Raw genomic sequence first — 15,769 nt, forward strand, 5'->3', positions numbered from 1 at the left:
AGAAATCCAGCTTTCCATAGGAGGCTGAGTTGATGCATAATCACGGGTCAACTATTTTTAATGAAATTCTATAAAACCTTTAACCATTGACCATTCTGTGCGTAGACGACAGTCAGAGAATTCTAAGATTTCTTCTAAGAATTATAAGAAGAATTAATAGTTGTGAGTTCTTTCAAAGAAAGGATTTTATCATTTATTTTTGTGTCTCCAGTACCTGGTAGGCAATCTCGAGTAAAGGAGGTCACCAATAAATGCTTATGAATGAGTAAATCCAGATCCATATGGGACCTCTTTTCAAGGGTATCCTTTTTAAGTAACTATGGCCCAAAAACCCTCTGAAAAAAAATTGATCAAGAAGTCTTATTCGTTTCACTGTGGAAATTACAGACCTCCGACTCTCCATAACATGCCACACCAGACCAGACACTCGCTTTAACTTTAAATTGGCAAATCCAAGCAACCGCACCTATATTTGGTGTGAAGAAGACTCCAGAAGCAAGCCTGGAAGCAGGAAATTCACAAGAGCTCCTGTAGGTTCTGCTAATTTAACGAAAGTCATCTTTAAAAGCCACAGGAGACTTGCAACGTCTATGCGAGAAAAGAGGCTTTCATGGTTATTCTTTAAAGTTGGAGAACCAGGGAACTTAAAAAAAAGATGGATATAAAAATAAACAGGGGCTTGTGATGTTTATACCAAACATTAGTGGGTAAAGGAAAATAGATTCACGTAATCATCAAGTCCTAGAGAGTTAGAAAAGCATTTACAGATTGAGATAGCACCGGAAGTCGTGGGGGAGACCCACGAGTTCATCATCCGGTCTCTGCCCGCCACTCCAGCATTTTCCTCGTCTGCTCTCCTTCTTGACTTGAAGTCCAGGAGTGTAGAGTAACCACTCATGCTGCTTCACGCTCTCCGTTTCTTCGCAAGTGCTTGTTCTTTAAGTTTTCTCCTTAAGGCCCAGCTCAGGGGGCATCCGCTCCGCAGAGCCAGGCGAAGTTCAGCATGCCATCCTCTGCTCATCCTCCGCTGTGCCTCTGCGTCCTGCGCGTTCTTCTACTACTGCCCTTTGCATAAGTCCTGGAGGGTGAGACTTAGTGTCTTTTCATCTTTTTCAGCCCCAGTGCATGGCATAGCACAGCATCTGGGATGCTAAATGAAAGTTTCTGAACAGATGAATGAATCTAGCTAATTCCTCCCATTTGCATAAAAAACTGAAGGCCAGAGGTCATTCTCTCCCTCCTCTTAATTAAGCATTGGCCCTCATGGGACTAGCAATTAAATATATATTTTTTTTAATAACTGACACATGAACTAAATTTGATACTTCCGGGAAGCCTCCCCAAAGTCTTTCCGCTTCCACTCTTAGCTCTATTGTCTCTTCTTTCCAACTTTTACATCATACGCCAGATAATTCACAGCCAATAATACCCAAGATGATACTGGGACTCCTTCCCAGGCCATAAGGCCACAGAGGACCTGACTACCTGCCCCTACTCTCCTGCCCAGTCAGGGCACTCCAGGCCCCTCCAACACGCTTGCCTCTCCTCAAACGCAGCGGAGTGCTCCCGCTCCAGAAGCGACCACATTCTGCTCCTCCCTCTTCCCCCCAGATCTCTGAAGGTCTCTGCTCCAATGCCACCGCCGCCCCCACACCCCCGCCACCCCGAGAGACCTTCTCTGGCCATCAGACCCAAAATAGCACTCCCTTTCAACTTCTAGTTTCTTCCCATTGCGTGTCGTTCTTTATAATGCGTTATTTAGAACACGGACCTATTGCGTATTTGTTTATTATTCTCTCTCTCCCCTACTCAAATGGAAGTCCAACGAGGGTGTTGATTGTGTCTGTTCACCACCAGATCACCAGTAGCCGGGACAGTGTTTGGCACAGGAGGTGCTTAATAAATATTTGTCGAGCAAGTTAAGAAAATGAGAAATTGGAGTAAAAAAAAAACAAAAAAAAACCTCATTTTTTTTTTTAGTACCGTAATTTTAAAAAATGGTTAAAAGGGAACATTTCTATGTTAAACAGTTGAAAAATCAATATTTAAATGACAACTATGCTTTCTCCATTTTCCCCACCCGACCTAACACGCAATACAATAGGGTTAGGTTTCTTAGCTATGAAACGAAAATTTCCAAGTGCACCCTGGAAGGAGGCTGGAGGTCAGGGAAGGTTATCTCACTCAACTCCACAAAGCGGACCAGTGTGCCAGACTCCTAGGGGTGGGATCACAGTAGAGCAGGCAGTGTTTGGGGGCCACCAGAGCACTCAGCATTTAGGAGGGAGCAATAGGATTCCTTTGGTCACCGAGACAGTGCCTCAGGCCACCAACAAATACTTACGAACAAATCTTGTGGGACTGCCTTTGTTCTCGAAGGTAAGGTACCGTTCTTCCCTCCAGAAGTTTGGACCCCAGACTGATTTCAGATATGGGCATTTTGCTTATGAATGGGCGGCCAAGAATTAATTCACCTGTCATCCCAAAAGTCAGTGTGACATGGAGTTGGACTCTCATCTTGAATTTATCACTAATGAGATATGTGACCTGGAACAGGTTAATTAAATCTCTGCGAGGTTCAATCAACTCTTGTAAATTGGATGGCTCGAAAAAGAGAAACCATAAGGATTTCATGAGCTCCAACATTTCATGGTTTTTTGTTTGTCTGTTTGTTTGTTTTAGTTAAAAGAAAGAAGAGGATAGAATGTTGCCCAGGATTTCCTTGTGATATTGAAGAGCTCGAATAAATAAATGTCACGTCTCCATCAATATCATTCACCTTTTTGAAGCTTGCTAGGAAATGATTCCGAAAAGGAGAGGCATTTGTTTTTTTTATTTCTTCAAAAACTAGGTGATTTCACCGTGTGGATTATACAGTAGGTGGTAAAGGCTGATTTTTTATAATGTAAGACAAAGTTTCTCTATTCTATATCAAGGAAATCTTGCTGGTAAGATAAGATCCAGACTGAAACACTCAGCAGACTGAGCAGAAAGGCAGAAGCTTGAAGCCAGATGAGCCTCTGCACTTTACTAGGCGTGCTGGCCTCGGCCAAGTAAGTATCTTCACTTACCCCATCTTTAAAACAGGGATGATAATCATTACCTCGCTGTCTCGCTGTGATGGTTCACAGACGACAGGTGGAAAAGCACTGACTCAGGGGCTTGACACACAGCAGGCCCCCACTGTTCTGCCGCCCTCCAGCCCCCAAGGGGCACTCACATACTGAAGGGGGAGGTCAGGGGGAGGCGGGGATGGGAATAACCATAATGGCGCTGGCAACAAATCGCGAAAAACTTAAGCCGGTCCTTGTCAGTGGGTGGGATCTAGGTAGGCAGACGGGAGATAAAGGTATCAGACATTGCGTGGCATAGGCATGGAGCCTGAAGTCACCACGAGAGTTTAAAAGCATTTCCAGCAGTCACTGGTGAGAGGACAGTGCCAGGCAGGCTGCAAACCAACAACGAAGGTCACCTGGGAGGCTTGTTAAAAATGCACACACCTTACCCTGCCACACACACACACACACACACACACGCACACACACACACACTCACACAGATGGAGGCTGTGTTTCAAAAAGCTTCTCCCATGGTTCTGACGCTCCGTCAGGTTTGGGAGCAGCGGGTTTGGTGACAGCAGCTGACGCGACAGAGCAGAGCTCACACAGGACAGCACGCAGGTGCCGCTGGCAGGGCGAGCCCTGGGGTGGCAGCCTGGATTCAAACCGCCCTCAGCCCACCCTGGCCTTGGGCAGTCACGTCTTTGTTCTCATCCTCATCATCTTACTAACGCCCCTCCACTGCCTACCTCAAAGGACTTTTGTGAGAACCTACTGATTTTAAACCACTGTTATACGGCCTTCATGGAAAAACACTTAACTGTAAAGTGTTACACAAATATTCAGGATCATCATTAATCACCGTCGTTATGATCATGGGGACCCTGGGATGCCAGAAAGCCACAGTCAGCTCCCATCTCTTGAGGTGACACTGGAGCAAGCTCTGAAAACGGTTCCGTGTCGTCACTACGACACCGTGAACAGCTAAGCACTAGATTGGGCTTCCGGTGCGAGTTCTGGAGTCATCAGGATCTCGCAAATCTTACAAGTCACTCCCACAATCCACACAGCTACAAGCAGCAGTTATGGGCCTTAAACAAGTTACTTGCCCTGTCGGCCTCAGCGTCCTCATAATAAAGTGGGGACAATAGGAGGCCCAGTGCGCCGTGGGGGTCCGTGGATGCTAACATTCAACCCAGACACGCGCACCTGGCCGCATGTCCACGGGGCTGCTCTTCTTAGGGGAGGAATCATTTTCCAATTGTTTTCTAATTCGTGGGCCCTGAGAGGAAGGCTTATTCTAAATCGCGGCAAGCCGCTGGGTGTGCCACAGTGACCATGGTAGGACCTGTCTCCTGTCTCGAAGCCCGAGCATAAACCGAGAAAATGCATCAAATCCTCAGCCAACGCCAGGCACACACACAGCAGGGTCCCTTGCAGGGCGGCGGCTGACGTTATAATTATTATCCATTTGTTCCCTCAGCAAGCATTCAGTGCCACCCTTCGGTTTCTCAACACCTATGCCAGGGCGACGGCATCGACCGTCCACCGTGAAAGAGACCTTCGCCTCTCATCGAGGAGATTATGGCCCAAGGGCAAATACGCACGAGGAAACCATTATGTCCGAGCATTGACACGGGAGACCGTATCCCGAGTGACACCTAGAGCCTGAGTTTCTGAATTCCCACGACTGTGCTACACACACAGAACGGGCAAGCACTGTCACTTGCTTGTCTTCGTGGGCCACCGCCTGTGCCCACTTTGGTGCCAGGACAATGCTGTCAGGCAGGTCTCCTTTCTTCCAACATGGCCCACGGCTGGCTGCCGGGGGCCAGAATCTGCCTACTTATTTGCATTATTATTCAGAACTACTCAAATACATTCTTGTTTGAAGCAGCTTCAGAGCAAATGAAAATACATGCACTCTCTTTATTCAATTGCCCAGAAATACTTTGCGTTCAATAATGAACTTAACTTCCAAACAAAGGAAAAACATCTTTTTTTCTTTTTACATCATCAGAGAGGGATGTCTACGTATAGCTTCTGTTGTAAAGGAGGATTTAGCCAATGCGGCTTTCTGAGACTAGACTCTAGTCAGCTTCCGTGTTCACACAGACAGATGGACATGACGACAAAATAAGATATTGGCAGAAATGTGCCAGAAATCCCTGGTGATAAATGATAGGCTTTATTACCACCTCTCCCAATTTCCTCTTCTGAGTAAGTAGCCCTAGGTGAAACCTACACAGGAAATAGCCTTAATGATTTTAATAGCAGTGGTTTAATGAATTAATCTATTATGGGTATTGTAAACACATTTTTAATTAAGAAGCAGTTTAAGTTATCCAAGCAGGACTTGGATCTTCAAATCTAGCATACCAAGAGTTGTAATTTGTCCCAATGTCCTATTGTACCCGAAGCACCGCAGTACTTTAAAAAAACTAAATAAAATATTTGCTTCAACATGTGTAATGACTAAAATATAATCATAACTCTGTAAACGACGGGTGGTGCTATTGCCTTATTTCATAAAGACGCTATCAGAATCAATAAACAATAATAATAATAATAAAAAAACACGTTCTTTCTCTCTTAGGGGGTCACGTTCCCTAAAGGCAAGGGCACAGAGCTTTGCGGTCACTTCCAGATCCAGTATCCTGTGATTATGTATGTCACTTATCCTACTTAAATAACACCAAATTCACCAATGAAGGTGAACTCACAAACAAAGGCACGGTTCTATAAGAGGCTGGGTTTCCCCAAATTCGGGCTCAGCTACGTCATTTGCCAGACCCACTACAAAATAAAAATGTGGCCATTCGACAATTATTAATAATTTGAAGATGGCAACAACAGAGCATCGAACCAAGTGCGAGACCCTTCTGAGCATGGGGCCCCACCTGAGTGCGGTGCCGGGACCACTGAGATTCTACAGGTGTTTGCAGGCCCTGGACTCCTGGCTTGTGCCCTTCCCTGTTCCTTCTCCACCTCTGGCAGATGCAGTTCCAATGACAGGAAGCAACAGTTGTACGTTGCTGCTGTTGATGGAGGCTAGGTGATCAGAGCTGCGTGGGGAACGACATGGCAGGCCTCCTGGGCTGTAACTCTGGGCTTCTCCCCTCTGAGAACACCCTAAAAATCCACACAGAAAGGGAACGAAAAGACTTAGGACATTTAGTTGCCTTGAGCTGCATAGGCTGGTTTTATGGAGCCACTGGTCGTTAAGCTAATAAATGGGACCTTCGGGATTATCTAGTCCAACTTCTCTCGTTTTTAATTAGGTCTCCATCAAATCCTATTTAGGTCAAGGACATGGGAATTCATTCTTGGCTGTGTAGCTCTAAGGCTGATGGTGATTTTGATGAACAAACCATAACCGATGATCTTCCAGAAAGACAAAACGTTAGTATATGATTCATGCTGTAACACTAATGGATTTACACAAGACGCTCCCAACTGTGCTACCAACATATGTAGTATTTGAATTTTTGATCCCAGTCAGAGGCAAGGAAGTGAAGCTACTGCCAGCACTCAGAGATCCCTGATCACAGGCTCCAGGATAGATTCGTAAGACATGGAAACAGGCAGATGAATCCAGGTTTGAAGTCAGCAGGTGCTTTAAGGAGAGGCGAAAGCATCGCTTTTCCAGGAAATATGTCTCTGCTGCTCAATTCTCCACTTACGTGTACATCTATCTATATTTTAAATAAACTTTTATCCAGTGTTTATTAGGGGCGAGACATTATGTCAAATGCTTTAATAACATTAACTCATTTAATCCTCATAACAACCCTGTAAAATAAGGTCCATGCTTATTATCCTTTTTAAAGAAGAGGAAACTGAAGAACACTGAGATTAATTATCTTGCCCAAGGGCCCACTGCTTAAGGTGGAGATAAGAGTCTCACCCATGTAGTCTTGGTGCTAGGAGTTGCTCTGAACCACTAGATCACGATGCCATGCCTGTGATCTTCCGTCATGCCCCAACGCCACCGACCCCGCCCTCCTCCACATGGTTCAGATGAAACAAAAGTAAAACAATGTGCGTTTACTCTCTTGGGCCATGGGTGCTCCTAGCAATGCAGCCAGAGATGTGGCAAAGATTTATATCAATGTCACAAATGAACGGACACTGATTTCACGGATGTTAATCACCATTACACAGGTGTGATTTCATACATGTGATGCTATCTCAAACGGTTTCAATTCGTTTTCGACCATTAGAGTGCTACTCTAAAGGGTTAAGGGTACACTTTTTCTTTTGTCATTATTGCTCTAATTTAGATTTAAGGGCTTGAAATCAAACAGTACAAAGCTTCTCTTCTTCCTTTCCAGGAAAGAATAAACAGCTTATAAGACATTTGTTGAAATATGTAAAAGCTTTTCTTGGCTTATTTTCACTCTAGCAATTGTTCTTCTTTTGTATCTATTGCTTATGAAGTTTTTTCTTGGGACTAAAATAAATATGCAATTTATTTACAAGACCCTGGGGACAACTCCTCTGGCTCAGGAAGGTGTATTCTGTCATTGTTTTCGGAGAGTTCTGTGATGAATGCAACTCAATGTCAGGCCATAGAGGGACGCACTACCCTGCTATCTCTGTGATGTCACTGGGACCACCCCATGAGGCAACAGATTGAATAACTTATACCCTTATACTTCCAAGAATTCAAATATTTGCACTTTTCAGATATTATTCTAATGATAAATATTAACTGTCATTAGAAAAAACTTTCGATGATCCTTCAAGAAACCTGCAAATGTTTCTACTTTATCCAGTTAGAAAGAGGATAAGACGCACATGAGATTTTCCAAGTTAATGTCATTGCTAGTAAATATATTAATTTCTGGGAGTTGCAGAACCATTCTCTCTATTGTTCATTAATTTCTTACATAAGGAGAAAGAAGTATTCAACAAACAGAGCATGCCATGATGAAATATAGATAAAATATTCTCTATTATACCAAATAACAGAACCATAGTATTCTGAAATTTTTATTTTGGAAAAAAATGTTACTGAGGAAATATTCTGCCTGAGAATGTAAGATGTTTGACACAGCAGATTTGCAAATATGATATTGTGTAGTCACGGCACATTCTATAATGTCTTTTTGCAATTTCTGAAAGCTTGCTCTATTTCTGGTTAAATAGATGAGTTAAATGATTTGAGCAGCTTAATAAAATTTTTTTGCCAGGATAAAACCACAGCACTGAATTAATATCCTGTGCACAGTCCTAACATGCTTTGACAAGGATGCTATTTCATGGCTCAATAAATACTTATTGACTAACTACAAACGTGACAAAAATGTTTGTCCTTCAACTCCACTAAACATTCAAGGATTCTGAAAAAAGCCCAGGAATGTTGTAACAGTTTCAAAACACTTTTGTTTTCATTTTGCAATATCACTAAACTTGCAAAACAGCAGAGTAGAAATACCCTGTTGGATGAACCCCCAGAAAACTACAAGGTCTCTAAGCAATTTTTTTTCTTTATAAATTGTTTTGTTCATGCTAAGATCTAAAACACGTGAAGGAGGAGTATATATTAATTTCACTGACGTGTGCTCCATGTCTAAATGATCCAATTGGTGACTCGTAAAAATTGTATCAAATGGTCTTCTCAAGGAATTGCAGTCAACTAATGGGGCAGAATCACGACCAGCAATTAATGAACATGGTCCTTTCTTTGCTTTAATTCCAGGAGGAAATTGTTACTGCCAAGGGTTAGCTAGCATACTGCAGATAGGTTAGGCCAAGTTTAAGTTACTTCCCTTACGCGAAAATTTACGACGCTGTGATCTATTTTTCTCTGAGAAATTTCCCTTCAATTAACTTCATTATAAACAAACCGTACTGATAAAAGTCAGTAAACAAATGCAGTACTGGAAAAGTCAACATATGGAACTGCTGTTAACAAGCTCAGCTTTGATTAGACGAGTCCTAAGTATCATGACGCTGGAGAAGTCACCTTTCCATACAAAGTTCTTGCTGCCTTTTAAGTGGGGCCAACAAGTTATAGTGACCACAGAAGTATTCGTGCTAAGACCATTTTTACTTAATTACCTATATTTTAATTTTTCACATATGGGATCTACCTTGGGAAGCATTTCCTTTAGATGTTTGTTAAAATTTTTTATTTTTACTTTGCGATATCATTTCTAAATTAAAAAGGTATATTTTATTAGTTAGATGTGTTTTTTTATGATTTAAAAATTTTTTTCTACAGTTCTAGGACCAAATAAATAAATCTGTCACAGAAGATTATTCACTATAGCACTGCTGTTGTTCTGCTATGAGAATGCTGAATTTAGGGACAGTGTTGTGAGCAGTACTGTATGCTGACAACTCCCAGACCTACGTCCTTGGCTTTGACCTTTCTCCTAAAACTATACTTGTACATACAACTCTTTGACTTTTATTTTTAGACGTCTAATAGACATATTTGGCCTAATTTGGCCAAAGAAGAACTCCACACTTCTCAAGTGTCTTACTCAAAAAAAAAAAAAAAAAAAGTTTCTTTTGCGATTGCAACATGCAAATCTACCAGTTGCCCCCATCTGAGCCCAGAGCCACTACAAACCTAGGAATCCCCGATCCCTCTCCCTCACCTCCAGCAACCAACCTGCCAGCATGGCTGTCTCCATTTCCAAGACATGTTCCCAGTCCGTCTCTCTCTCTCTCCACTTCTGTCTCTATCACCCTAGACCCTTCCACTGTTTCTCTCTCACCTGGACCACTCCAGTAGTAATTTATTCAGGTCTCATCATTTCTCTGCTTAAATTCCTTTGATTCCTGTCACACGCAGAACCCAACCCAAACTTCTTGCCCTGGCAATAAGGTCCACCTGATTGATCTTAATAACCTGACCCTACTCACACCGCTGACATCTCCCTCCATACTCGTACCGACTTTTGTCATTATTCTCAAGGCTTACTGGTTTTTGTTTTTGTTTTTGTTTTTTCTGTCCATACAAATTGATGAGCTCATTCCGAACTCAAACAAAACTTTTCTTAGGAGCTTAAAATACGATGTTGTCCTAGACACAGACTTCTGCAAGTTACCATATGTAGTTAACGTAAGTCAGAGGTTCTCAGCCCAGACTGCCCACTGGAACCATCTTTAGAGCTTTAAAAAATACTGATCCCCGGGCCCATCTGAACTGAACCAGAATCTCCGGGAGGCGGCCAGGCTGTGGATATTTCTGAAAGTCTTCAGATGATTCTGTGAACAGCTAAAGCTGAGGACCCTGATGAAAGTGATAGGCTCTCCTCGGATTTTTAACTGTATATTTACTTGACTTGGATTTTTTCGTTATTGTTAATATAAATCACATCTACACGTACTCCCTTTTTAAGAGACGTTAAAAAAAACCAAACCGACAGAGTAGGATGACCTGTTCTTTACAGTAAAGTGATAAAAAAAAAAAAGGAAGGATACTGATATAAAATACATGAAAAGGATCGGCCAGTATCATCCTGTACTTTTCGATATCATGGAACACATTTAGATTTTAATGAGGACTTTTTAATGGCCAATGTTCTGTTCTCGATCCCACTCTGCATTAAAGTCCCAATCTCATGTTTACATCACATCACAGGATGCTGCTCTTGACTTTGAGGATGAACGAACCTGTCTTAACATGACAAGAACTCACTAAAATTTGGTGGAATTAGCATTTCTAACGAAACTCAAACTTTTCAGTGTTTTAAGTTAGTTTATTCTTGGCAGGAATATAACTTCCTGTGTCTAAGAGAAATTATTTAAAATGGGGCTGTAAAAGAGATCAAAAGACTTGGACATCAATTAGTTCACAAGCTACCTAAATATTGTTATAGGGGTATAAAAGAATCAAACATATGGATTACATTTCCATTAAAATAGAGTAGGGCTTTAAAATAAAGGAGCAGAAAGCTTTAGAAAACTCATTTGGATTTTCTCAGACCTTAACATTTGAATAATAGTTCAGACTACTTACAAACACCAAAAGCTAAAGGGTATGCTTCTGCCTAGAAAATTTAATAATTCTATAAAAGCTAAGAATTATCACCAGTGGTGGCTGATTAGGGATCCGGGGAAGCCAAAAGAACCTGTCACTCACCCACCTTGAAGAAACCTGCATTCAGACTTTATGACAGCATCTCATTCTTGAAGGCCCTGGCTTCTTGTAGCAATGGCAATGGGCAGGGCACACTACACAAGGCCCCCAACAAGCTAGATGTATGGCTATCTGTTCATTTCAAATCTCTGTAAGCCTATACACTGCCCAGCCCAATAGGATGACTAGGGGACAAGCCATTTTAGGTACCAGGGTTCTGTTTGTCACTCTAGAAAAAGAGCAGTTAACTCAGTTAACTTTGTTCTTTATTTTTAAACTAATTGCAAGTGACAGAGAGCTTTAGAAAAAGGATTCGAGGTCCACGTGTCCCCCTAAGGCCTATGAAGGGGGCAGTGTGATGTAACAGAAAATGAGCACAGATGGCCTCTGACTTCTGACAAACCGAATTAGAATCCTGTGTTGAACACTAAGTAACTTGGCCATCTTGGGAATAAACGACAATTACCACCATTATTACAATAATCAATATTGAGGTGACGGGTGAGAAAAACTCTTGCTGCCCCTTACGAGGATTAGCGTCTGGGGAAATTAAGAAGTACGCATTGGCAAAAATGCCACAATCTGATGAAAAATTGGCGGCTACTATACAGAACTGGAAAGCCAAGAGCTCTCAATTTCAGGTCTTCTTTAAACTCCCTTCTCTAATTGTGTAATGAAATTAACCAACTCAAGCATCATTCAGCTCTTATCCTTCCATCGGTCTCATTATTTGTGTCATTGTGACATGTGTTAAGAAAGGCTTTTTTCAATTACATATAATCTCCTCCTTCCTAACTATGGTCCACAGCGCAGAAATCCACAAGCTTCAATATGCTTAAACAGTCTTACTTCTTGTCTTTCTGTTTCATTGATAAGACAGTCTTTCATGAAGAGAAGATTGAGTTAGAATAAGGAGTTCCTTCCTTGGAATGTAAAAAGGCAAGACAGATAATCAAATGGCTTCAGAATCCACTAGACAACAAGCGTAAGTCTGTTATAAAGCACTTTGAACTCTGTTCTATTGACTAAGGATAATGAGAAGACAATTTCAGAGACATTTAAAAAGTCCCAGCACAAAACCTTTATCTGATAAAAAAAAAGTTTGTTTGTTTGTTTGTTTATTGTTTCCTTTTAGCCAATAGCCTCGTAACATCTCTTGGTGGGGCACAGCTTTCTGGGGGTACACTCGTATAGTTAGTTATTCTGATATTGTGAACTGAACCATATAAAGAACACTTTTACAAATGAAGAACATTTTCACCTGGAATCAATGCCAACATTAATAACTTAAGTATTTCAATGTCTCATGGCCAAAGTTCCATATTTTAGCTACCTTAGCAAGAAAATCAATTTGCATCTAAAAGCTCCTTCACTGAGTTGGCTTGGTTTTGTGGCAAGCATCCCAGCTCCCTCAGAGAAGCAGAAGTTGAAGCCTGCCTCAAAAAGGACTGTTTGGTCCCAGCTGAATAACCTGCTGGCATCCGCTGTTAGCAGAGTGGTAAGCAGATTAGGGGCAAGCAAAAATTAATATTCTGATTAAACACTTTAAATCCTCATTTCTCATTTAAAAAAAAAATAAATAATCGCACTGGGAGAACTCTTAAACTTAGCATTCTGAAGCCACTTTTAGCCTTAACATCTATACATTCATGATCTTAAAATCTCCACCTCTGGTTTATTTCACAGAAACAAAACTTTTTCTCTCCACTACCTGAACTAAACAGCCCTGTCTAACATTCGCGTGGATAAATGGCTTTCCTGGACAACCTGGATGGTTTTAGGTCTTTATCGTACACTTTCTTCCTTCCCAGACCTCTTTTTGAAAAAGACAGGGCTGCAGTCATCTTTGGCCTCAGCTTCTATAAAAAGCGAGCACAGCCTTGGCGGCCCTCCTGGAAACACTTCTTGTTTCCTGAAGATCCATTGATTTAACAAACCTAACAAACTTAACAGAAGCTATGAAAGAGGCAGTTGCAGTAAGCATTCTGAAGTGATGAAGCAACAGAAGTTTACTAGACCACAAAAATTTCTCTAACATCATCCATTATGTAGATTAGACAATTTAGCACAATAACAGGGAAAGTTCTTGTTTTGAATTGAAGTCTGCAATGCACTTAGAGGTCTTAAAAATCCAACAGTCAAAACTACGGGGTCATCACCACTTATTTCTGGGTCCGGGCCGAAAATCTGTTTATTTCTTGGATGCTTACGAAATGGGGCCACTGTGTCGGAGAGAAAATACGGGTTGAACATTTCATGCTGACTACAGTAAGGGTTGGGATCATCTGTAACTCCTACTTCCGATTTGACCAGTTAGGTTGATAAGGAGGTGCAGACTCCAGGCATCTACGGCCGGTCGCTGTCAGGGTGAGGGGAGAGACCGGGCTGCATGGGGGGTGAGGGCGGAGCATCTAGCAAAATACTTCTACGGTTCTACAATAAGGAAAGGGGAGGAGCCAGGAGAAGGTGAACTCTCCCTTCTCACGCCCCACCCCTCCCCCATCCTTTCCGCTGTCCGGGCCTCACATCTTCTTCTCTAGAACTCTCTTCCACCCCTGTGGCCACGAGCCAACTCAGCAGATACCACTGGAAAGACAGGAGGCGACAAGGTCCAGAGACTGGATGTGGGCAGCCTTTCCCACCGCGCTTCTCCCAATTCCTGAAACGTCTAACTAACACTTGGGGAAAGTGGTCCTGAATCCCACACTGCCCAGACACTCTTCCGTGGAGCAGGGCCACTTTCCCTTATTGGGGCAGGCACGATGTGGTGACTAACCAGACTTCCAGCTCCCAGCCAGGGCCCTGAGAAGCTCGGACCGCTCCATGCATTCGCCGCCCTACATGTAGCCGGTCGCATGAAGCGTGCGCAGAAGTAAGGCCACAGTGTGCACTCTGGGAGAGGAGCTGGGGAAGGGGCCGGCGTTCTGCCCCGAGCAAGGATCCTTAAGGACCCCCTGGCTCCTGGCAATCGCCTCTTCTTTTCCTCTGATTCGTGGGCGATCGATTCCAAAAGCGAGGCCCACTTTTGTAACCCCAAAGTGAGGAGAGCCTGACCCACAGCAGGGCGGCTGTCCACACGCACCAACGACTGTCCACCTGCCTTTCTCCAAATCCTATCCTTGACGTCTGGTCTCCCAGAGTTTGGGGTAAGCTCCCTAGCCGTCTCTTGACTCTCCCTCCCACACACGCAGCGGACGTGTCCTGCGTGGAAAAGGAGAAACTGGGAGAGGGACAGTCCTCGTGGAGGGCCACTTGGGCTAGGCACTCATTCATTCAATGGGCTAGGTGGACGGCGGCGGTGCAGGGGCTCGCGCAAGCGACGCGGCTCCCAGAGGGAAACTCGCCAGCCCCCCACCCCGGGCCCGCTCCCAGCCCGCGTCAGCCCCCCGCCCCCCCTCCGGCTCCCAGCCCGCGCGGAGCGCCCGGCCCGGCTGTCAGCGCGCGCGCAAGGCTGAGCCCACCGCCCCGCGGCGCGCACGGTGTGCGGGGCGCGCGGCGGGCGGGCGGGCGCTGGGCCGGGGCCGCGGAGCTCGTGAGCGCAGCCTGCTCGGCCCAGCCCCGCGTGCGGGGGCGCAAACGGGCGGCGGGGCGCTGGGCCGGGGTGCGCGACGCGCCCCGCGCCGCCCCGGCCTCCCGCGGGCACCGACCTGCCAGCCGCCTCTCCCGCACGTTTCTCCACAGCAGGTCCCAGGCTCTGGCTGTGGAGTCCCGCAGCTGCTCGCTGATGGACCGCCTCAGCTGCGTTGGCAAAGGTTTCCGTTTGCTGGTCATTTTAGGTCCGTCCTCATAACGACCAGCGGGCTCGCCGCCGCCACTCCCTCGTGGCCCGCAGCTCAGACTCCCGGCGACTCCAGACGCCAGACGCGGGGCTCCGCCTGGGGTCCCGGGACCCGCCGGCGGCGCGACATGGGTCCCCCGTCCCGCGTCGCCACGCGAGCGCCCTGCGGTTGGTCTCTGCGCTCCGTCCACTCCGCCACTCCGTCCCCACTTTCCCTCCGCGCGCCGGGCGCTCCCCGCTCCCCTCCCCTCCCCGCCCTGCCCTCCCCCTCCCCCGACCGTCCAGCGCCCCGCTCCTTCCCGGCGAGCTCGGCCTCCCTCACTCCCCCCCCTCGCCACCCCACAAACGCAACTCCCTCCCTGGCCCAAACCTGACAGCCTGGTCCCCACGCCCCGCTTACGGGGTCTCCAGTTCCACTCAGATCAGGGGCTGTGCCATATTCCCATGTCTCAATACTTTGCATGTTTTCCAGTCTCAGCAACCGCCACCATCACAAAAATGGGAGACTATGTCACAGCTAGTGCCACTACAACTCCTCATAGTTTTTCTGAAGTCAAGTCACCTGAAGTCAGCGACCCACTTGGGAGGTGCCCCCCTCCCCGACCCGGGCGGGCGGAGTTCGAATCCGGTGCTCTCGCGTGTTAATTCTTTTCCTATTTCATCAATAAGTATCTGGCTGCAATCACCAATCAAATTTAAATCGTTTAGAGAGTCAAAATATACCTACTGCATAGCCGTTCTGGAGGAAAATAACGTAAATATTAAGGTCAACCCGTGCGAAACCCGCAGAAAGTAGATTTACTCTGGTAAAGCATTAAAATCTGTGTGCAGTTA

General features: G+C 44.9%; 1 protein-coding gene across 1 annotated transcript in view; it reads right to left on the minus strand.

Moving 5' to 3' along the window:
* Positions 1 to 15,145, minus strand: part of STARD13 (StAR related lipid transfer domain containing 13) — a 216,208-nt gene extending 201,063 nt beyond the window's left edge. The window contains exon 1 of the mRNA XM_023531606.1: positions 14,805 to 15,145. Coding sequence (XP_023387374.1) covers positions 14,805 to 14,928 — 124 coding nt within the window. The 5' untranslated portion in view covers positions 14,929 to 15,145. The remainder of the gene's footprint in view (positions 1 to 14,804) is intronic.
* Between the last annotated feature and the right edge of the window lie 624 nt (positions 15,146 to 15,769).

Source organism: Pteropus vampyrus, unplaced genomic scaffold (genome assembly GCF_000151845.1).
Source record: "Pteropus vampyrus isolate Shadow unplaced genomic scaffold, Pvam_2.0 Scaffold71, whole genome shotgun sequence".
Taxonomy (NCBI): Eukaryota; Metazoa; Chordata; class Mammalia; order Chiroptera; family Pteropodidae; genus Pteropus; species Pteropus vampyrus.